This window comes from Dendropsophus ebraccatus, chromosome 5, assembly GCF_027789765.1.
Source record: "Dendropsophus ebraccatus isolate aDenEbr1 chromosome 5, aDenEbr1.pat, whole genome shotgun sequence".
Lineage (NCBI taxonomy): Eukaryota > Metazoa > Chordata > Amphibia > Anura > Hylidae > Dendropsophus > Dendropsophus ebraccatus.
Genome location: NC_091458.1, coordinates 7,084,893 through 7,107,460, shown reverse-complemented (window position 1 = coordinate 7,107,460; position 22,568 = coordinate 7,084,893). Strand labels below are relative to the sequence as shown.

The following is a 22,568-nucleotide window of genomic DNA, read 5'->3' as shown; positions in this document are numbered from 1 at the left end:
CTAGTATAAAATTTGTAGATTGTACTGACTTTGAGCGTATGGCACTTAATTCTCCTGACAGGAAAGGAATGCTGTCACTATTATATTCTATGTTAACAACCCCACCTGGAGACCAAAAACTACCTTACATGGTCCAATGGGAATCCCATCTACATATTACCTTATCCCCATTGCAATGGAGAATATGTAGTGAGGTTCTTAGCAAAGGTAGTTGGCAGGTCTCTCTGACTGCAACAGCCCTAAAAGTTCTACATCGTGCATACTATGTTCCATCCTGGTTCCATGCCATCTACCCTGATGTCTCTCGTTATGATGTCTCTACTGGCTCGATGCACCACATTTGGTGGTCTTGCCCAATTGTCCAAGCTTTTTGGACTTCAGTAGTCCACACGATCATGAACATTATTGGCCGACCATACTGTAAAAACCTCCAGGCCTGCCTCTTTGAGATTAAACCTAGGCTTCGCTTCCGGACCTTTAAACTGGCTCAATATACCTTACTGGCAGCTAGAATACATATTTCTTCAAGTTGGAAACAGCCTTTGTTGCACTTAAAGTTATTGACTGTATTAATAGTATATTGTTGTCCGAAATAATTCTGCTATTAGGGGCGACACATTGGCTACATTTGAGAAGCTCTGGGCTCCTTGGTTTACATCTTCACATGTAGCAGATCTGTCTTATTATATTACCTTTCTCTGTTGTACATGTTGGGCTCCTGATTTTGTTATAGTCTTGTTTTGCACATCAGACTGCGCTCTGATAATTTATACTCTGTTTATTTGTACAGGCCGTGTTTAGGCCACTTTGCTGTATTCTGCATTATTTTTTCATTTCAATAAAATTGATTTGTTTGACACTAAAATCTGTAGATTGTCAATGTGGAGAGAATATTGCTGCCCTTGCTGCACAATTATCCAGTTGTGTAATAGGCTCAGTAAGCGAGCGCCGATCTAGCAGATTGGGATTTGTTTATATTAGTCATCAGGCCATGTAATACATCCTTACATATCCACAAACAATGCTCGGCATTCACCAGAGCTTACTTGGAATGTGAATGCATTCTAATACAAGGTATTGCACACAAATACAGACTGTAGTCAGCGTTACCGCCTTTATCACCTGCCTCTTTGTGGGATCTCACTAGGAATGTTGACTTGGAAATGGGTTTTCACTGTGACAATCGCTTCTCTTCAGCGAATATTGGTCTTGGCGGCCCTGTCTTGTTGCTCTTCCTTTTTGATTGTTCTGCAGGACAAGGCAATTCTTCCCATTTCCTCTTTTCTGCCCAAGGTGGTTTCCACCTTCCACCTCTTTTTGTCCCTTTCCATCTCACTGGAGAGAACTCTCTCTTTCAACAAGCTTGATGTCGCCTAGGCTGTAACTTACCTCTTTCTCACCTCCTCCTTCTGTTAATTGGATACCCTTTTCCTCATTCTTGCAAGGGGATTGGCAGGCTCCAAGGCTACTATCCCCAAGTGGATTTGATTAGCCATCAGTAAGGCCTACCAAACCAAGGGTAGGGTACCCCATTCCGTGTTACTGCTTCAAATTGGTAGGTTCTTCTTGGGCCGTGTGGCACAGAGCTTTTGCCCTTGGTCCTCCCTTCATAAATTCACAAAGTTTTAGAGGGTACACACATTTGCTTATGCAGACGCCTTACTGGGTCCTGCAGACTGTGGTGGTTAAATTGTTTCACATTCTCTTGTAGTTCCCACCCCTGAGTACTGCTGAAGGATGTCCTGCTTCTTTCCTTAACAAACCCTACACCGACTGTAAAAACTGGAAAAAAAAGTAACCGGGAGCTGCCCTATTCTAGACCCCAGCCTCTCTGTTCACAGTACGCCCCCCGCTCACAACTACCATGTCTCACATATCACTAACAATCTGGTAAGACCAATCACTGCTGCTGTGCGCCGAGAGCTGAAGACATCCCACCTCTTACCGGGCTGAAATTTTTACATTATAGAAAAAAGTTTTTATTGTATTAGTTGTATATATTGGAGGTATATTTACTTTACGGGGTATCCAAGAAGTGATGGCTCCTTTTATCTGAGGGAAGTGAATGCTATCTCTACAGATGTCTGTACAGTACAGTTGCTCATCTTTATGGGATGTGCTCAATTACAGCCGCAAGTAAACTAAACATAGTAGAAGTTTTGTTACAATGTGTGATAAGGGGCCAAGATAACTGTACATACAGCCTTCTTTTCTCTATTGAGAGAACTAATAGGAATTAAGACAGTCAGACATCAATAGACACATCATATACCAAGGGATAATCCATGTATAAATTGTGCAGCACACAGCATTGTCCTGTACAAATCAGTTATACTTACCGTAATACTATAAGTTTGCAAGCTTTACTGGACAGAGCTTCCACCAAGTCACTGAAGTGAGGACCATACAGATGGTTCTCATCCAGGTAAAGTCTCTTTAGGGACTGGTTATTCCTTATTACAGAGGCCAACTGGGGGCAGGAAGTGTCTGATAAATCATTTCGATCCAACCTGTAATAATAAGAAGATGAGATGTGGGTGATGTGTCCACACAGCGTTAGTATAATATCTGTAAATTGTGAATGTGGAAAGAAATGTTCCTGACTGTTAGTAAAATCCATAAATGTCATCATTATGGCACCCAGTCACATGTATGGGAGTAAGATCATTTGATCACCAGATGCCTCTCAATCAATGAGAGCAGTCTCTAGCCCAGCATCTATGGGAAAAATAAGGTGCATGCAGGTTCCAGTATATTGTCTCTGAGAGCCAGAGTCTACCTTCTCAGTTATTCAATTTTCTTATTTTATTCCAGGGTTGGAGAAATTGCACAAGTGTCCCCTTGTGCTTCTGTATACATCTCTCTGGGTATCATGTAACAGATTTGTCAGACTGTACTATGGCTGTAGGGAATCAAACAACAAAACACAGTAATCACTGAACTCAAGGAGAACAGCGAAAAAAATTCCAATGAAGTACTCAATCAAGAGTCTCCACTGATGCCCCCAAAAATTTAAATATGCAAAACAAGAGTCCTTGAGTTAGACATTGACAAAAGGGGCCACCCTGTTGTTTCCCTGTCTATGTTCCAATACTCGCAACCGAGTGGGACTTAAGGGGTTATTTATCAGGGTGGTGTAGTGCTCTCCCCATCATGGAGGCACCCCGTTGGCAACAGGCTAGAGATATCTGGCTATCCCGTGTTTTGAGACTCGTAACTGAGGCTCCACGGACTCTTGTTTTGCGTAGGGAATCAAAGGCTGAGTGCTCAGATATGACAGATATGCTCAGTACTAATATCTTACACGCACCTTAATTCCTGTATTGTGCAGGCTGGACTGGACAGAGCTTCTGCCAAGTGACTGAAGTGAGGACCGGACAAATGATTACCAGCCAGGTCAAGTGTCTTTAGGGATGGGTTGTTTCTTATTAGAGATGCCAACTGAGTGCAGGAAGTGTCTGTTAGATCATTAGCAGCCAATCTGTAAAAATAAAAAGGTGAGATGTGGGTAACATGTACACAGAGTGTTAGTATAAAATCATCAGAAGGCACAACATTAAGCTACAAGCCAGGTGTCCAACTACAGGTGTTCCGTTGTCCTCATGCCACCACTGTTTTCAAAGGCTATCATGTTACATAGCAAAATCACAATGGAGGTTGGGATAGAGATCTATCCTCTTCAGTTATAAATCCTACTTTTGCCAGTGGTGATGGCTAGAGATTAGTTTTGTCAGTGATGGCTAGAGATTGGAAGAGGAACTGGTGGTATGGCTATTTCTCCAAAATGTCCCAGGAGAGCTTTTGAACCCAGCAATGCCAGGCTACATGTTGTTAATGCTGTGAGCAGCCTACATGGCGTAGATGTGCTACGAGGACCTGCAACATCTCATTGGTCACCAATCTTCTGCCAGCAGGAGATCTTGATGATTTGCTTGCCTAAGTGAATTTAGTATGGCAGAACATCCCTCAGAGAACCATAAGGATTTCACTGTTAATATGCCAAGGTGTGTAAGTTTGTGTATTTCCATGTGTGGTGCTCATATTCGCTAAGTAAACTTAGGCTGTATCTGTGTTTTTAAATTCAGGATGTAGGTTGTATCCTTTTTTTCCAGGCAGTCCTCGGGCTGCATCCACCTTTTCATTCTTGATGTTGCAATTTCGATGTTGAGTACAGATATATACAATACAGATAATGTAGAATGGTCAACATGGTCATAGTCAATACAGTATATACAGAACACAGAAAGAAATGAACAGATGATGTAATATAAATATAGTGTGGCAGATTTATGCAGAATATTTACTTTGAATAGTATGGCATCTGGACAAATGTATTTATTCATCCCTGGCGCAATTTCTTCCAATATCCTCATCTCTAGGCATTTTCCTCTAATTTTATTTTGAGAAGAGTTGTGGAGAACATTGTCAAGTGTGAATGTGACTAAGAAGAGATGGCACAGCATGTGAATGGGGCTCTAGTGATCACACTGAGGTAGTGGCAGGTGTGGATTTTTGCCTGTTTTATGCCTATTTCCAGGTGTAACCTTAATAAATTTGTTGGGGGAGGAGGCAACGCCTCCTCCCTGCCTAGCCGCACATCCGCCTGCCCATCAAGCGAGCGAGGGATACGGTTGGTGTGCCCCACAGAGAACGTGCAAATCTGCTTAGGCCAGGGGTGCATGTTAGTTAATGAGTCCCTTTATATTTTGTTACTTTAGGAAATTCCCACAAAGTGATAACTGCTTGTATCTGATTTTATGTTGTCCATAAAAATGTCTGTACAGTGCAGCCACTCACTGTGGAATGTGCTCTATTCTGGTGCAATTAGCCTGAACACAGCAGAAGTTTTGATACAATGTGTTTATAGGGGGCATATTTAGATTCTGTAATTACAGCCCTGTTCTTTCCATATAGTGGGCAAGTTATATGAGGAGACAAGACAATCAGAGAGACATCAGTGGAGACATCAGTTTTTCTCATAGACATAAAAGGGTAAGAGATAAAATAGCTCAGTCCTGTATACAACTCTCGTACTTACTGTAACATCTCTATCCTGCTGTCTGGACTGGACAGAACTTCCACCAAGTCACTGAAGTGAGGACCAAACAGATGGTTATAAGACAGGACAAGGGTTTTCAGGGACCAGTTTTTCTTTATTCCAAATGCCAACTGGGTGCAGGAATTGTCTGGTAGGTCATTATTATCCAGTCTGTAAAAATGATAAGAAGAGATGTGGGGGACGCGTCCACAGAGTGTTAGAATAAAATCTGTAGAGAAAATGGCCCCGTCTGTTAGTTACATCCATAAATGTCATCACTAGAAGCCGCCTCTTGTGTGTGCTGGATGATAGGATTAGATACACTGTTAGTAACATCCATAAATATCATCACTAGAAGCCGCCTCTTGTGTGTGCCGGATGATAGGATTAGATACACTGATAGTAACCTCCATAAATGTCATCACTAGAAGCCACTTCTTATGTGTGATGGATGTCAGGAATGGCGGCAGCTATAGGATATGTCCACTGACACCAGATCCATGGTCTGGAGATACACAATATCTCAGTAAAGTTCTCACTTAACAACATCAACCAGTATTGATCAACGCCTACTAAAATAATAAAATAATCCCTATTGGGTAATCCCCATTTCCCTGGGCTGCTGAGTGGATCTTCGCTGTTCCCCCTGTCCGTCACACACACACCTAGGATTAGAGATGTGGTTTCGACCACTGGAATGAGGTCACTAAGGGACATTGAAGGAGACAGGGGCACCACCTCCGGGACGTGGCTACATTACTTCTAACTACGGGGTCAACTACGTTGTGTTGACCACCTTCGAGCAGATATGCATGGTGCAGAGCCTCCTGAACACAGAATTTCCCTATTGTATGGTGTCCTTTTGTCCGAGGGGTGGACGACCAACTGTTGGGCTTCCAGTTAGCTTGGCAGAGAGAGCTCGGAAAGGTATTCTCTGGGGAGGAGTGGTTGAAGGCCTTTACGTTAACCCATAAACTTGCCGTGTCCTCTAGAATACATGAACTGAACTGAAAAATTTTGACCCAGTGGTACCAGACGCCTAAACGTCTTCACAAATGGTTCCCATCCATACCTGACACCTGTTGGAGGTGCTCCCAGGCAGTGGGCTCTATGCTTCACATTTGGTGGGCTTGCCCGCCTGTTTACTCTCTGTGGCAAGGGGTTCAGGTCCTGTACAACATGGTCACTTCCCAGAGCTTAAATTTGACGCCGGAAATGGCCCTCCTTTCTATCCTACCTGGTTCGCTGCCTAAGATAAAGGAGGGCCTACTGGGCTTCTTCCTCCTGGCAACCCGGCAAATGATACCGAGATTATGGCGGTCAACCACTCCTCCCTCTAGACTCATGTGGGCTGAGGCCTTTGGAAATCTGATGCGAATGGAGGAAATAAGGGCAGACGAGCACAATATAAGCAAGAAATTCTCCACTAAATAGAGGATCTGGATTATGTTCCAGTCCTCCACCGAGATGGCTAGTTGGCTGGCGGGCGATGACTCCCTTGAGGATACGTGATCCCAGGGCAGGTTGTGCCGATTACCTGGGCACTGGCGGTGATGGGCTCCCGCACACCTCTCTCTACTTCGCTCAACTTTCCCCCTCTCCTTTTCTTTAACCTCTTTCTGCCCATTTTCTCCAACGGACACCTATAGTCAGCACTCCCACTTTCCTCCCTCTCTTGGATTCTCTAGCTTCTCTTCTTCTACACCCCTTCCCAATTGTTTTTGTGTATGTGGAGGTTTGTATATGTGTTTAGCCCTTACTATTGTTCTTTAGGGCAAAGGCGCAGTTGACTCCGAGGGTTAACTGTGAGGCTCCAGTTTAGGGCCCAAGTTACGGACTTGATTTTCTTTTCTACAGCCCATGTTGAACGAGTTGGATTTACCTTGTTTGCTTTATACCCCTTGGACTTGTTCGCTATTGTACCAAAGCTTTCTCTAATGCCACAACCTGTTTTACCATGTGCTGAATGCATATACCCATGTATGTTTGTTTATCCTGCAAATTCTTTTAATAAAAACTTATTGAACCATAAAACAATAAAATAGATGTACAGGAGCCGGCCAAACTTCTAAGGCCTATAACATCCTAAAAAGCAAAAGGACCTTTACCAAATAATGCTGACATAAAGTAGACATATTGTAAATGTGAATTATAATCTCATTTGTACTAACTGTCTTTTCTAAACATTTCAAACCTTGAAAAATGCTTTTTTTTTTTTGCTATATTTTTTATTTACCATGAAAGGGTTAATATATAAACCAAAATTTACTTTTAACATGAAGTGCATTTTGTCACAAGAAAACATTCTCAGAATCACTTAACCCCTTAACGATGGATGACGTACATTTGCACCATCTTGTTCAGAGTTCAGAGGGAGGCCGCACCGTGACCCCATTCTGATCTGCTGCGATCCCATCTGCTATCTGGCCGATTGCCGTTCCCGTTAATTAAGACCGTTAAATGCAGCTGTCAAACATGACAGCAGCATTTAAAAGTCATTTGCAGCCCCTCTCCCTCGTGTCTAGTGGCGGGATCCCCCCGGCGCGATGCGATCGTGGAGGGGGGATCCCTTCATCTTACCACCCCGTGACTCCGTGTCGGAAAGACGCTGATCCCAGCTCGATATTCTATTGATTTGGCCTGCAGCAGGCCAAACCAATAGAGCACCGATCTTATTGATCGGTGCTGTATAAAGGATGCTACACTGATGTCTATGAGAGATCAGTGTAGTTATATTAGAAGTCTCCCAGGGGTATAAGTAAAAAAACAAAAAAAAAGTGTTTTTATTAATAAAAAAAACAACCCTAATAAAAGTCTGAATCACCCCCCCTCTTTTCCCATTTTATAAATAAAAATAATAAAAATAAATAAATAAACATGATTGGTATCGCCGCATGCATAAACGACCGAACTATTAAATTATCACATTCCTGATCTTGCACGGTAAACATTTATAAGTGCAAAATTGTGCATTTTTGGTCGCATCAAATCCAGAAAAATTGTAATAAAAAGTGATCAAAAAGTCACATATACGCAATCAAGGTACTGATAGAAAGTACAGATCATGGCGCAAAAAATGACACTCTTTTTACCCCAAAGCAACTGATCAGTGTATAATATACACTGATCAGCCGCTAGGGGGCAGTAGAGCGAAGCTGTCGATGATAGACGACAGGGGAAGCCGAAGATAGCCGAAGTTGGACGACGGGAGTGGAAGTTAGACGACGAGGAAAAGAGGACGCAGTGGGACCGCTGATCTTCGCTCCGGACGCCAGGATCAGGTGAGTATAGTGCACCTACAGTACACAAACCTGTTCTGCACCCCTCAGCGACCTAGCTGAGGGGTGCAGAACCAGGTAACACTTTTTTTAACACTTTAATCGTCTTGATCCTGGCGATCGTAGGGGTGGCACCGGCGCCAACTTTTCGAAGGACACTAATGGCGATTGGTGCTGTCTGGGACAGCACCAATCGCCATTGCTTTCCGGGTCACCCCGTGCCGATGAGCAGAGATGACCTGCTATACATTATAGCAGGCCATCTTCCCCGATTGCTGTGTCTGTACACACAGCGATCGTGGAAACCACGGGCGTAAATGTACGCCCCCAAAGCTCGTGACTTAACACAAACGGGCGTACATTTACGCCCGCGGTCGTTAAGGGATTAAATGTCACAAAGTTAATATAACATGAAGTGGAAGGTCAGATTTAAAAAATACGGCCTGGTCCTTAATTGGATGTGGAGGTAATAAGTTATGGATGAAGTGTGTCTTGTCATCTGTGGTGTTTTATATTCGTTTGACAAATTGACAACAAAGACATCCAGCACTGGCATATGAAAAAACTCTGTTGAAATAAGTATAGGGCTTAATTTGATGACGTAAAGCACTAAGTAAAAGTACATTCACCGACGTGTGTTTGGCTGCTGGACAATCTGCAATCTTGTGAGACCATTCCCTTAAGATCGTCATCATGAATCAATAAGGGTAAGTTTTTCTGTATTATTCGCTTAATTTGTGGCTAATCCTTGCTGAAGGCTGTAACAAAGACTAGAGTATTAAAGGGGTTGTCCAGCGAAAATCTTTCTGATGCAGCCCAGAGTAATAGAGCACTGATCCAATGGATCAGTGCTTTATTACATATACTACACTGATCTCTATGAGAGATCAGGGGGACTTGTAATAAATGTGTATGAAAAAAAATTGATTAATAAAAAAAAAAACCTCCTCTAATAAAACTTTCAATCACCCCCCTTTTCCCATTTTATAAATAATAAATAAATAAGCATATTTGGTATCGCTGTGTGCATAATCACCCAAACTATTAAATTATCACATTCCTGATCTCGCACGGTAAACGGCGTAAGTGCAAAAAAAAAAGGTGCAAAATTGTGCTTTTTTGATTGCATCAAATCCAGAAAAATTGTGATAAAAAATGATCAAAAAGTTGCATATACGCAAGTAAGGTACTGATATAAATTACAGATCATTGCGCAGAAAACTAATGTTATTACAGAAAATTAAATGATATTACAGACATCCCTTTTACACTTGTGTGGAATAGACCTAAAGGTCACATCACATGTTCTCAGTTATATCTTCTGAAGCTATAACCTGGAGTTATTAATCAACATAACAGACACAACAATGCTTCATAGTTTACTCTAATGGTCTCTTATACTTTTCTCCATGGTGGGGCCTATACGATTATATATAGAATATTTTGGATTCTCATTCATATATATAGAGGATCCTCAGTCTACTCCTCAGCCCTCTCCTCACTAACATTAGCAGAGGAATGTTATAAGGACAATGAATGTATCAGATATTAATAATTTACCTCAGATCCCGCAGGTTATGTAAAGCTGGTGCAAGTCTCTCTAATCCTTCAGGGCCTAATGAACATGCATTGAGATAAAGTTCTTCTATATTTGTACAGGTATCTATGATGAATGATAACACTGTGCAGTCTAGAGCCGACAAATGAACTCTAGAGAGGTCTAATCTTCTGTATGATTGTAATGATTCCTGCACTAGAGGTTTATTCCGGGATTCATACAGATAGTAGAATGTCCTGAGGAACTGTTGCTTCTTGTCTTCTTTTTCCCCCAGCCTCTGTTCTTCAAGTTTGTAGTTCTTCAGCCAAGTGATGACATCTCTGGAGGCCTGAGCCGCTTGTGTGTCCAGGTATCCAGTTAGCATTGACCTGGTGGAGCCATCCGATAGACCACACAGGAAACGGAGGAACATCTCACCACGTCCATCACAATAGGATTGGGCTGTATTTAGTGATTGCTGTAACTTCTCAGGAGAATAATCAGCATAATGCACCAAGGCAGAGAAGAATTCCTGAACAGTGAGATGTAAGAAGGAATAGGTCACAGGTTCCCCCGATTCCATCAGAAAACTTGATAAGAGTTTTGACTTATTGTCCACATTAAAAGAACCCAGATCTCTTTCATCGAAAATAATTATTTGATTCATGACTCCATATTCTGCCATCCATCCGATGGACTGCAGGACCTTCTGAGCGTCACTTTTCTCCAGGCTGTGATTGGTCAGGATGTTGGCGACAAATATGGCAAAGAGCTGGGTGACTGTTTTGGGTAATAATGATGGCGGCTGATCACTACTTGTTGTGTGGAAGCTCCTGGATAACACTGTACAGATGATCCAGCAGTAGGACGGGAGGTAACAGAACGTGTACAATGTGTCATTCTGCTTCACATAAGTAAAAGCCTTTTCTGCCAGTTCAGGGTCAGAGAAGAAATTCTCAAAGTACGTCTGTCGTTCTTCTGGAAAAAATCCAATGATCTCTACTATTCGCTGGAAAACATCACAATCAGTTGATGCCAGTCTGGTCGGGCGACTGGTCATTAGAACAGAACAACCATTAAGAAGAGACTTTCTCACCAAACTATCCACAATCTGACCCCAATGTCCGCGCTCTCTAGGATTAGAGAACAAGTGACTGGATGTGAAATCCATTGTATGATTGCTTTCATCTAATCCATCAAATATGAAGAGAAGTTTCTCTGGATCTTGTAAGATGTTCTCAATCTGCGGCTCCAGATACGGGTATTGTTGGAGGATCATGGTCTCCAGACTAACCTCATCCAGTCTGTTCAGCTCCCGGAATTTGAAGAAGAAGACAAAAGAGAATCTTTGATAGAGATCGCCCCTCACCCAGTCATAGACAAACTTCTGAATCAGCGTGGTCTTCCCTACACCCGGCACTCCGCTCACCATTACTATATGTGGCACAAGTCTGGATCGGTGACACCAGCGGAACATCTTGTTGGGGGAAATGCTCTGCAATTCATTTTGGGTTTCCTTTAAATATTCCTCATGTTTTATCCCGGTCTCTATGAGCTCATTCCCAGAGCGTTTCCTAAACTGATCAGTGGATACAACAATGAGGTTCACATAGCGTGTATATAATGAGAAGCTTTCCTCTTCCTGGTTACATCTTGGAGGTTTGTTCTCTGTAAGTTTCTCAGTTTTATCATATAAATGTTTCTTGTGAAGGTTCTGGACATCTGTAGGGAATAGGAAGATAAAGTTTAAATATAAAAACATTACAGAATATATTGTCCTGCACTCTATTCATGGAAGCACTGACCATCACCTGCCCATCTCTATCGCTGACAGTCGACTCCCAACAGCTACCACCTGCCAATCACTATTCCTGACAGTCTACTCTTTACAGTAATCATCTGCCCATCACTATCCCTGCCAGTCTACTCTCTACAGCCAGTGCTGTGGCCTGGGGTGCTTAGGTGGTATACAGCTCTTGGGCTTTTGGTGTTTTCTCCGGGGCACTTGTCAAGGTTACCCACCCCCCGGACACAGGCACTGGCACTTGTAAAGGCAGCACAATGTGTGCATGCAGGTGCGGTGGAAAATATGAGGCCAGCATTTAACCAGAAGGTGAATTTTATTGAGGAACTTCAGTGCAATACAGGTTACAGTAACAAACAGCTTACTAGGTGCAGATATAGGTGACAGTAGTGCTAGAGGTAGTGACTTGAGGAAGAAGATAATAGAAGAAGGTTAGCTTGACTAGAAGCAGTTTAAGGGACCGTCTTGGGGACCTTGTCTAGGTAGAAGTGTTCTTTGCCGGGATAGCGTAGAGAGTGACTAAGTGTACTGAAGAGAATCCTCGTACTCACGGTTACAAGCAAAGTAGAGAAAGACCGCGTTTTGCCAAACCAGCTCAGCTACTGCCAGGTTTAGTAGTACGAGTCCCAGGCCTGAACTACTGGGTGAAGCTAACTTCTCGAGGCTTCCCAAGTGGGTGGGCAATTCCTTGCTGTGTCCTGTCCACTTACACATGTGAGATTTTGCTCTGCTGCGGGTTTAATCACCCCTCTACACAGGCCTGTATTTAGAGTTCATGCTGCCCTAGGCACTTTGCACGCAGAGGCGCCCCCCCCCCCCTCCCCATTACTGTACATGCATGGTATATACCCTGGCACTTGGGTGCCGCTCTGCTTGATGCCCGCTGTTCTCATCAAACAGACGTGATGGAGGAAGGAGGCCGGGGACGTCTTAGTTTGGGGACTGGTTCTGTCCAGTGTTGGACTGGGGTACCTGGGGCTCACCAATATAGAACCAGTGAGACACGACATGCTGACCCGCTTCTTTCCTGAATTCATCTGTATCTGTGACAAATCTCAGAACACCCTCCATTTATACAGCTCTCAGGGTATGCTGGGAGTTGTAGTCTCTGAGAGGACAACCCTGTAATAAATCACTGTGTGCAGAGTCTCCTGGTGGCTGCAATCTGTGGGTGACAACCATCAGCCCTGAAGGTCCAGCAAAACATCTGTCTACAGCCGCAGTTATCATAGGATTGTACTACTTTACTACAACTCCCAGCATATCCTGAGGGCTGCAGACTGTCAGTACATGCTGGGAGTTGTAGTGCCTGCAGCTGTTGTAGTTGGATCCTAGGTGCATCATACACTGGATGCTTTGTGGCACATAAGAATACATAGATCTGTGGGGGCTCAGTGCAGGGAAGTGACCCCAGAACAGCACTAATAGGGGATAGAACAAAAACATCTCCCCCTATATCTTATTAGTGATGTTCTGGGGTCACTTCCCTGCACTGAGCCCCCACAGATCTATGTATTCTGATATGCCACAAAGCATCCAGTGTATGATGCACCTAGGACCCAACTACAGCAGCTGCAGGCACTACAACTCCCAGCATATCCTGAGGGCTGCAGACTGTTCTGGGAGTTGTAGTGCCTGCAGCTGTTGTAGTTGGGTCCTGGAGGCGTTATGGGAAATCAGAATACATAGATCTGTGGGGGCTCAGTGCAGGGACGTGACCCCAGAACAGCACTAATAGGGGTAGGGGGAGATGTTTTTGTTCTATCCCCTATTAGTGATGTTCTGGGGTCACTTCCACACACTAAGCCCCCACAGATCTCTGTATTCTGATCTCCCACAAAGCCTCCAGTGTATAATGCACCTAGGACCCAACTACAACAGCTGCAGGCACTACAACTCCCAGCATTTACTGACAGTCTGCAGCCCTCAGGATATGCTGGGAGTTGTAGTGCCTGCAGCTCTTGTAGTTGGGTCCTAGTTTAAAAGTTTGGGTTAGTGTACTGTAGTGACCGCAGGGCTGTGTCAGTACACTACCGCAAACAATACACTGACCCATTGAGACCCCAATGGTACACAGGCTCTGCACACTATAGAAGTAATTATAGTGCAGTTACTAATGACTCACAGGTGACGTCTTCTCGAATTGCTGTCGCTCACTTCCTGCTTTCTTCTCTATCTGGCGCAGCATCATGAAGACTTCTCTGACCATAACTCGTCTGCAGGCGGGCAGCTGGGGGTGACTGGGGCAGGAGGGCAGCTGGGGGTGACTGGGGCAGGAGGGCAGCTGGGGGTGACTGGGGAAGGGAGGCAGCTGGGGGTGACTGGGGAAGGGAGGCAGCTGGGGGTGACTGGGGAAGGGAGGCAGCTGAGGGTGACTGGGGAAGGGAGGCAGCTGGGGGTGACTAGGGAAGGGAGGCAGCTGGGGGTGACTGGGGAAGGGAGGCAGCTGGGGGTGACTGGGGAAGGGAGGCAGCTGGGGGGGGGACTGAGGAAGGGAGGCAGCTGGGGGGGGGACTGAGGAAGGGAGGCAGCTGGGGGGGGACTGAGGAAGGGAGGCAGCTGGGGGGGACTGAGGAAGGGAGGCAGCTGGGGGTGACTGGGGAAGGGAGGCAGCTGGGGGTGACTGGGGAAGGGAGGCAGCTGGGGGTGACAGGGGGAGCAGCTGGGGGAGCCAGGGAGAGCAGCTGGGGGAAAGGGAGAGCAGCTGGGGGTGACAGGGGGAGCAGCTGGGGGAGCCAGGGAGAGCAGCTGGGGGAAAGGGAGAGCAGCTGGGGGGCAGGGGAGCAGCAGGGAGGGGCAGCTAGGGTGGCAGGGGAGAAGCTAGGGTTCAGGGGGAGAGGTTGGGGTTCAGGGGGAGCGGTAGGGAGGCAGTGGAGAAGTTGGGATTCAGGGGGAGAGGCTGGGGGCAGGGGGAGAGGCTGGGAGGCAGGGGAGAAGCTGAGAATGCAGGGGGGAGAGGCTGGGGGGCAGGGGAGAGGCTGGGGGGGGAAGGGGAAGAGGCTGGGGGGGGAGGGGAAGAGGCTGGGGGGGGGAGGGGAAGAGGCTGGGGGGGGGGAGGGGAAGAGGCTGGGGGGAAGGGGAAGAGGCTGGGGGGGCAGGGGAGAGGCTGGGGGGGCAGGGGAGAGGCTGGGGGTCAGGGGAGAGGCTGGGGGGTCAGGGGAGAGGCTGAGAATGCAGGGGGTTAGGCTGGGGTCAGGGGAGAGGCTGGGGGGGGAAGGGGAAGAGGCTGGGGGGGGAGGGGAAGAGGCTGGGGGGGGGGAGGGGAAGAGGCTGGGGGGGGGAGGGGAAGAGGCTGGGGGGAAGGGGAAGAGGCTGGGGGGGCAGGGGAGAGGCTGGGGGGGCAGGGGAGAGGCTGGGGGTCAGGGGAGAGGCTGGGGGGTCAGGGGAGAGGCTGAGAATGCAGGGGGTTAGGCTGGGGTCAGGGGAGACGCTGGGGGGCAGGGGAGAGGCTGAGGGTTAGGTGGAGAGGTTGGGGGGGGCAGGGGAGACGCTGGGGTCAGGGGAGTTGCGGGGGGGCAGGGGGAGAGTCTGGGGGCAGGGGAGAGGCTGAGGGTTAGGTGGAGAGGCTGTGGGGCAGGGGAGAGGCTGAGGGTTAGGGGGAGAGGCTGGGGGGCAGGGGAGAGGCTGGGGGGGCAGGGGAGAGGCTGGGGGCAGGGGAGAGGCTGGGGGGCAAGGGAGAGGCTGGGGGGCAAGGGAGAGGCTGGGGGGGCAAGGGAGAGGCTGAGAATGCAGGGGGGAGAGGCTGGGGGGCAGGGGGAGAGGCTGAGGGTTAGGTGGAGAGGCTGAGGGATCAGGGGAGACGCTGGGGGGCAGGGGAGAGGCTGGGGGGGGCAGGGGGAGAGTCTGGGGGGCAGGGGGAGAGTCTGGGGGACAGGGGGAGAGTCTGGGGTCAGGTGGAGAGGCTGTGGGGCAGGGGAGAGGCTGAGGGTTAGGGGGAGAGGCTTAGGGTTAGGGGAGAGGCTGGGGGGGCAGGGGAGAGGCTGGGGGATCAGGGGAGAGGCTGGGGGGTCAGGGGAGAGGCTGAGAATGCAGGGGGGAGAGGCTGAGGGGTCAGGGGAGACGCTGGGGTCAGGGGAGACGCTGGGGGGCAGGGGAGAGGCTGAGGGTTAGGGGGAGAGGCTGAGAATGCAGGGGGGAGAGGCTGGGGACAGGGGGAGAGGCTGGGGGGCAGGGGGAGAGGCTGGGGGGCAAGGGAGAGGCTGGGGGGCAAGGGAGAGGCTGAGAATGCAGGGGGGAGAGGCTGGGGGGCAGGGGGAGAGGCTGAGGGTTAGGTGGAGAGGCTGAGGGATCAGGGGAGACGCTGGGGGGCAGGGGAGAGGCTGGGGGGGCAGGGGGAGAGTCTGGGGGGCAGGGGGAGAGTCTGGGGGACAGGGGGAGAGTCTGGGGTCAGGTGGAGAGGCTGTGGGGCAGGGGAGAGGCTGAGGGTTAGGGGGAGAGGCTGAGGGTTAGGGGAGAGGCTGGGGGGGCAGGGGAGAGGCTGGGGGATCAGGGGAGAGGCTGGGGGGTCAGGGGAGAGGCTGAGAATGCAGGGGGGAGAGGCTGAGGGGTCAGGGGAGACGCTGGGGTCAGGGGAGACGCTGCGGGGCAGGGGAGAGGCTGGGGACAGGGGGAGAGGCTGGGGGGCAGGGGGAGAGGCTGAGGGTTAGGTGGAGAGGCTGAGGGGTCAGGGGAGACGCTGGGGGGCAGGGAAGACGCTGGGGGGCAGGGGAGAGGCTAGGGGGGCAGGGGAGAGGCTGGGGGCGGCAGGGGAGAGGCTGGGGGCGGCAGGGGAGAGGCTGGGGGCGGCAGGGGAGAGGCTGGGGGGGGCAGGGGAGAGGCTGGGGGGGGCAGGGGAGAGGCTGGGGGGCAGGGGGAGAGGCTGGGGGGCAGGGGGAGAGGCTGGGGGGCAGGGGAGAGGCTGGGGGGCAGGGGGAGAGGCTGGGGGGGGGGCGGTGGAGAGGCGGGGGGGGGAAGGGGATAGGCTGGGGGGGGGGCAGGGGGAGAGGCAGGGGAGAAGCTGGGGGGCGGCAGGGGAGAGGCTGGGGGGGGCAGGGGAGAGGCTGAGGGGGGGCAGGGGAGAGGCTGGGGGGGGGCAGGGGAGAGGCTGAGGGGGGGCAGGGGAGAGGCTGGGGGGGGGGCAGGGGAGAGGCTGGGGGTGACGGGGCGGGCTGGGGGTGACGGGGCGGGCGGGCGGCCGGGAGAAGGATGGGCAGGCAGGCTGGTTCCCTCCCCCCATGCAGCACTGGGGTCCGGGGCAGGTGTTGAGCTTCCGGCACAGCGGGCACACACAGTGTGACAGAGGCCGGAAGCTCACAGCTGCAGCCCCGCGTTCCTGGATCTTCTCTCCTGCTCGGCGATGACGTCACATCACGTGAGCGCCGCCGAGCAGGAGACAAGATCCGGGACCGCGGGGCTGCAGCTGGGAGCTTCCGGCCTCTGTCACACTGTGTGTGCCGGAAGCTCAACACCTGCCCCGGACCCCGGTGCTGCATGGGGGGAGGGAACCAGCCTGCCTGCCCATCCTTCTCCCGGCCGCTCCGTCACCCCCCCTCCCCCCCCTCCCGCCGCGGACTAGGCACCCGTGGGCCGGTGCCTACGGAGGTTTTTTTTTTTTTTTTTTTAAGTAATAAAAAAAGGTGTTCCCTGCGGGACCGGACCACGGGTGCCTAGTGGCAAATCAGGCCCTGCCTCTACAACAGATCATGGGGCAAGGAATGCTGTAGGAGGGGCCGAGGGGTCAGTACAGATGCTTGAAAAGGTGGTTAGGGTCTGTGCTCACACTGAAAGAGAGGTGAGGGGGCCTAGTGGTGACACTGAAAAGGGGGCTAAGGGGATCGGTGCTGCAAGAGCTCTGATGATAGGGAATACCGCCACTGGAAGAGGCGCTGCGGGGGGCAGTGCTATCTATAGGCTGCTGCAGTGGGGTATTGCTTTGCCACTGGTAGAGGGGTATTTCTAGCTACACTGAAGTGTTGGTTTGTTTCTGCTAGAGATATTATGTGCTTTGTGTTAAGGTAATAGAAGAAGTGCTGCGGAGGATAGTGCTGCTATTGGAAGATGTATTATGTGCACTGTGTAGTGGTATCTGGTTGGAGTAATATGGGTGCTGAATGTTATTTGTCAGTCAACACCAGTGGCGTCACTAGGCATAATCATTCGGGGCCCAAGCCCTGAATTAATTCTGCCTAGCCCCGAAAGTTATTTTGTCCCTCCTCATGCCACCTGCCAGCGCCTATGAATGCTGACCCGCACCATGCCCGCCCTCACGTACCGCTCAGACACTGCATCAGTGACGTCACCTGTTACTTGTCCATTGGATGCATGCGCCGCGGACGGACGTAGCGGTACTACGCTCCTGCACAGCCTCTCTCCTGACACGGGTTCCAGGAAGTCACCCCCGGCAGTTCTATAGGGGGCGATCTCCTGCCCTGACGCACCTCTTTGCCGCTGGTAATTATTGTAACCCGGGGGGGGGGGGTGTCAGATGGGGTAGTGTGTGTGTGGAGGGGGTCAGATGGGGTAGTGTTTCTGTGAAGGGGGTCAGAAGGTGGAGTGTGTGTGTGAAGAGGGTCTGGTGAGGTGTGTATGTGGGGGGGGGATGAGGGTCAGATGGGATAGTGTGTGTGTAGGGGGGGTCAGGTGGGGTTCAGATGGGGTAGTGAATGTGTGCGGAGGGGGTCAGGTGGGGTAGTGTGTGTGGAGATTGCAGGCAGGTGGGGAACTTTATTGCTATGGTGGGTACAGCAGGCATATTATTACTATATAGGGGGCACAGCAGGAGACATTATTACTATATAGGGGACACAGCAGGAGACATTACTACTATATGGCGGGCACAGCAGGGGGCATTATTACTACATGGGTGTACAGCATGGAGCATTATTGCTATATGGAGAGTACAGCAGGAGGCATTATTACTATATGGAGGCACAACAGGGGGCATTACCACTATATGGGGACACAGCAGGAGACATTACTACATAGGGGACACAGCAGGAGACATTATTACTATATAGAGGCACAGCAGGCATATTATTACTATATAGGCGGCACAGCAGGAGACATTATTACTATATAGGGGACACAGCAGGGGGCATTATTACTATGGGGTGTACAGCAGAGGGCATTATTACTATATGAGGGTGCACAGTAGGGGACATTTTACAATGTGGGGTAACAGCAGAAGGCATTATTACTATGGGGCACAACACTGGATATTATTACTATATGGGGGCACAGCAGAGGATCCTACATACAGGGGGGCAACACACTTACCTACCTACTCACTGACACCAAGCAGTGGCATTTCTACAGTTTGGGAGCCTATAGGTGGGAAAAGGGAAGAAAGTTGAAGGAAAAGTGCGAAGCCTAATATGTTTGTCTGGCAGGTTCTGAAGAGATTAATTGCAGCTGGAAGAAATCATCATGGAGGTCTGGGCCAGATGGAGAGGAAAAGTGAAAGAGAATGAAAACATCTCAGATCAAAGACGTCACCTGTGAGTCACTGAATGGGGTTTTTGCATTTTGTAGAATGTTATCTGGTAGGAGTTCCCTGAGGTAGAAAAGGTTGGGAAACACTGGCCTAGAGGATAGAAGCTAGGGCAGACCTCCCAGAGGCTGTGTGTACAGGGGGGGCTGTGAGGGAGCTGTCTGGGCAGTGGTGTGCACCAGTACTGATGACAGTGACCCTGACAGGAGCCCAGGGAGGGTGGCTGCCTGTTTCTGCTTAGTCACAGTTGTCATGAGTGATGGCAATAGAGCTGGGCTAATAGAGCGGTCATTGGGGTTACAAGCTTCTGCACTGGGATCGTTCGCTAACCGCTTATACCAGCACTCAGAGGGCCCATTTTAAGACGCTAGCAACGCCCCTGGTCAACACTGATTGACTGCTAAGATCTGAGTAGAAATAGTTGAGAAGCCCTGGACTAGCAGGAGACGTCCAGCTTCCGTATCCTGAATTATCTGGCTCAGTAGTTTGCATTAGTATTTGTAGCCAAACCCAAGAAGGGTTTTACCATTACATTATTTTCTCTGTAGGTTTCACTTCTGATTTTGGCTGCAAATACTATGGAAAATACGGAGACAAATACCACTATGTGACACCAGCATAAGTCATATTGGTAATGTAACACAACGGGTCCACACACATTGGGGCATTACGCTGTGAGTATTCATACAGTAAGGTTATACAATGTACACTTACTTTTTAGTTCTGGGGGAAGTTGGTGTCCGTCTTCATCCAGTATAATTTGCTCCACCAGAGCGTCACCTAAGAAGAAATGACAAATGTGAATGATTCTCTGGTGTATAGACGTCATCACTGCTGGATGGACACATATAATATACATAAAAATGCAACAGCTTACCGCAATGGCAAGATACAGACCCAATACAGATATGAAAATCACATATAATATACATATGAGGATATACAGTGACCAGGACAAGGACTAATTATCCTAAAGACAATACTGGAATTGGTGTGAACACTCCCTCAGGGTTTTTACACATTGTGGGGGACGTCAGTTTTGGTAATTTGTAAAAATTGCAGTAAAAAAAAATGGGTATAAAAATATACAGCCTCAAGCATCATTAACTAAGTGATAGGATCTCACCAGTAACACTGCTCCCAGCTGTGACTATATGGGTGGATTCACACGCTCACTTTTAGGGTGATTTATTTATTTTTATTTACAGTATTTTTTTTGTGACATAATGTGGTGATAATCTCTCTTGCTTTAGTACCTTTGTTCGACTGGGGTCAGTTTCTGTGACTCCTAAGATAAGCGCCCTATACTTTGTAGAGAGCTTCCTGGCGTGGACAAGGTGTTCCCTATGCGGCCTCTCTTCCCTGTAGTGTTCTAGCACTGCATAGCGGTTCTGTTGTTCATAAGAAAGAAACTGTGTCTCTCCTGCTTAGTTGCGTCTCCCTGTAAGAGGACCTGGCCAAAGCCAGGCCCTGGCTTGGCTTCTTCAGAGACTAGTCTGTTTGCGTCCTCTCACACTGAGTCTAGATTACAGACTGACTAACTCCTCCCACCGGGAACTAACTCCTCTCTTCAGGGGCTAACTAATCCTTCCTGTGATTGGTGGTGTGTGTGTGTGTGTGGAGAGAGAGAAAGAGTGGAGGATAGGTCAGAAAAAGCGGGAAAAGCACCTGCACCTTTAAGTGGATAAGAGGGCAACATGTGACACATAACAGTTAACCCTTGACTTTAGCTGTGCACAGAATCGGTTACAGACAAACACAGTAGGGGAAAACACTGCAGTAGGGTGGGAAAACACCAACTGCAGTGAATAGCTCATCCCACTTGTGTGAACCCAAGGGAGTTACCTTACTCAGGTGCAATAAGACTTAGGGACTTGTACCAGGTCACAACACACATACATAGTGGATCAAGCTGAGTATATGGGTTGTTTGGAGGGAGGTTAAGAGAGATGGCTGACAGCCACTTTCACAACTACGACCACTTAACCATAATAACCCCATGATAACACTTTTCTAGTGCATTGTTCAGAAAAGTCATCAGATATGTTGGACATTTTCATGTCCATCGGATTTAGCTCCAGGTCCAGTGGGGAGACCTTATTCCATGATCCATGATAAGGTCTCATCCACAATGTTACCTATATAATAGAGTTCCATCAGTACAGCGCCCAAGCCATGAGAGTCATGATTCTTCTGTAAGACGTATAGACTGTCCCACAATACTATCACAGCTTCTCTTCCTCTGTCATACATATCCTGTAGTAACGTCCGGGCCAATGTTCTTCTATCATCTTCTAGACTCAGGTATTTCTAGAACACAAGAAAGATCCGACATAAGGAACATTATACAAAGATAAACCATAGGAAAGGAGTAACACCCTCAGTTACCGCCTGTCGTCCCCCCTATAATGTGCAGGCTGGCCAAGGAGAAGAAAAGATAATTATTGCAACGGCGCTTGAGCCTGGCTGGAGTGTCTAGTATTGGGCTCAAACCCGAAGGATCTCAGGTAGGAGGTAGTACACCTTTGAAACACGTCATCTGTGGATAAAGGCTTTTTTTACTCCACTCCCGGTGTCTGTCAGTTATCACTACACCAATTCTAATACTAGATATTGCAGCTGGGCTTAAGCGCCGTTAAGTCTCCTTGGCAAAACTTTTATCCAAAACTGGTTCTGGACCTTCGGCTGATAGCCGATGCCGCCCAGATCACTTGTCAAGTGCATATAGATTTTGCTGACCTGTCTGACCTATCTGATTTTGCTGACCTGTTTCGCCAATCATCACCCTCATAACGGCACATACAAGAGTCCGGCTCTTTTTCCTTCTCTACTTTTATGTTCTATAATGTGCGGGGTCAGAGGAAGAGAAATATATGCGATAGATGGGGAGAAAATCCTTCCCAAAGTAGCTGTTTTATATAACACCAGCAGGTCATGACCTCTCACCTCTACATCAGGGATATTTCGGGCATGGAGCTCTGTGAGAAGTGAGTGAGGGCTCAAGTTCTCCACAATGTACATCAGATCATCGTGGAAGTATATATACGTCATCCTCAGGACATGGTCTTCATACTGACAAATCTCCTGGTGAAACTCCCGGGTGTCATCATCTAGGAAATGAGGGAGACACAAGAATGACGTCTTCTAGAACGTGCAGAACACTGACAGCATCACCGCCATATAGCCCACCGAACTTACTATGAGGGCAACACCTCTCAGTAAATCTGCTGGACCTGCATCTACCGGCTCCATCAGGTGTAAATTTCTGATGTGATTTCTGCTTGTTTACAGGTATAAATCTGGATAAATCAGGCAGGGGAGGAGGCCATTACCTGGCCATTAGGCAAACAGGACTTACATCGAGGAAAAGGCACAGATTTTTCCAAAAACCGGGTGGTCTGTGTAAAAACCTGCACCTTTATTCTGGCATATGCCAGGGTGCA

General features: G+C 48.6%; 1 protein-coding gene across 1 annotated transcript in view; it reads right to left on the bottom strand.

The window, feature by feature from the left end:
* The window catches only part of LOC138792213 (NACHT, LRR and PYD domains-containing protein 3-like), a 46,603-nt gene that overhangs the window by 4,386 nt on the left and 19,649 nt on the right, over nucleotides 1–22,568 (bottom strand). Inside the window, exons 3-9 of the mRNA XM_069969355.1 lie at nucleotides 22,072–22,235; nucleotides 21,264–21,435; nucleotides 19,840–19,905; nucleotides 9,877–11,575; nucleotides 5,039–5,209; nucleotides 3,311–3,481; nucleotides 2,340–2,510 (exon numbers count right to left, since the gene is read on the bottom strand). Of these exons, the coding sequence (XP_069825456.1) occupies nucleotides 2,340–2,510; nucleotides 3,311–3,481; nucleotides 5,039–5,209; nucleotides 9,877–11,575; nucleotides 19,840–19,905; nucleotides 21,264–21,435; nucleotides 22,072–22,235 (2,614 nt within the window). The remainder of the gene's footprint in view (nucleotides 1–2,339; nucleotides 2,511–3,310; nucleotides 3,482–5,038; nucleotides 5,210–9,876; nucleotides 11,576–19,839; nucleotides 19,906–21,263; nucleotides 21,436–22,071; nucleotides 22,236–22,568) is intronic.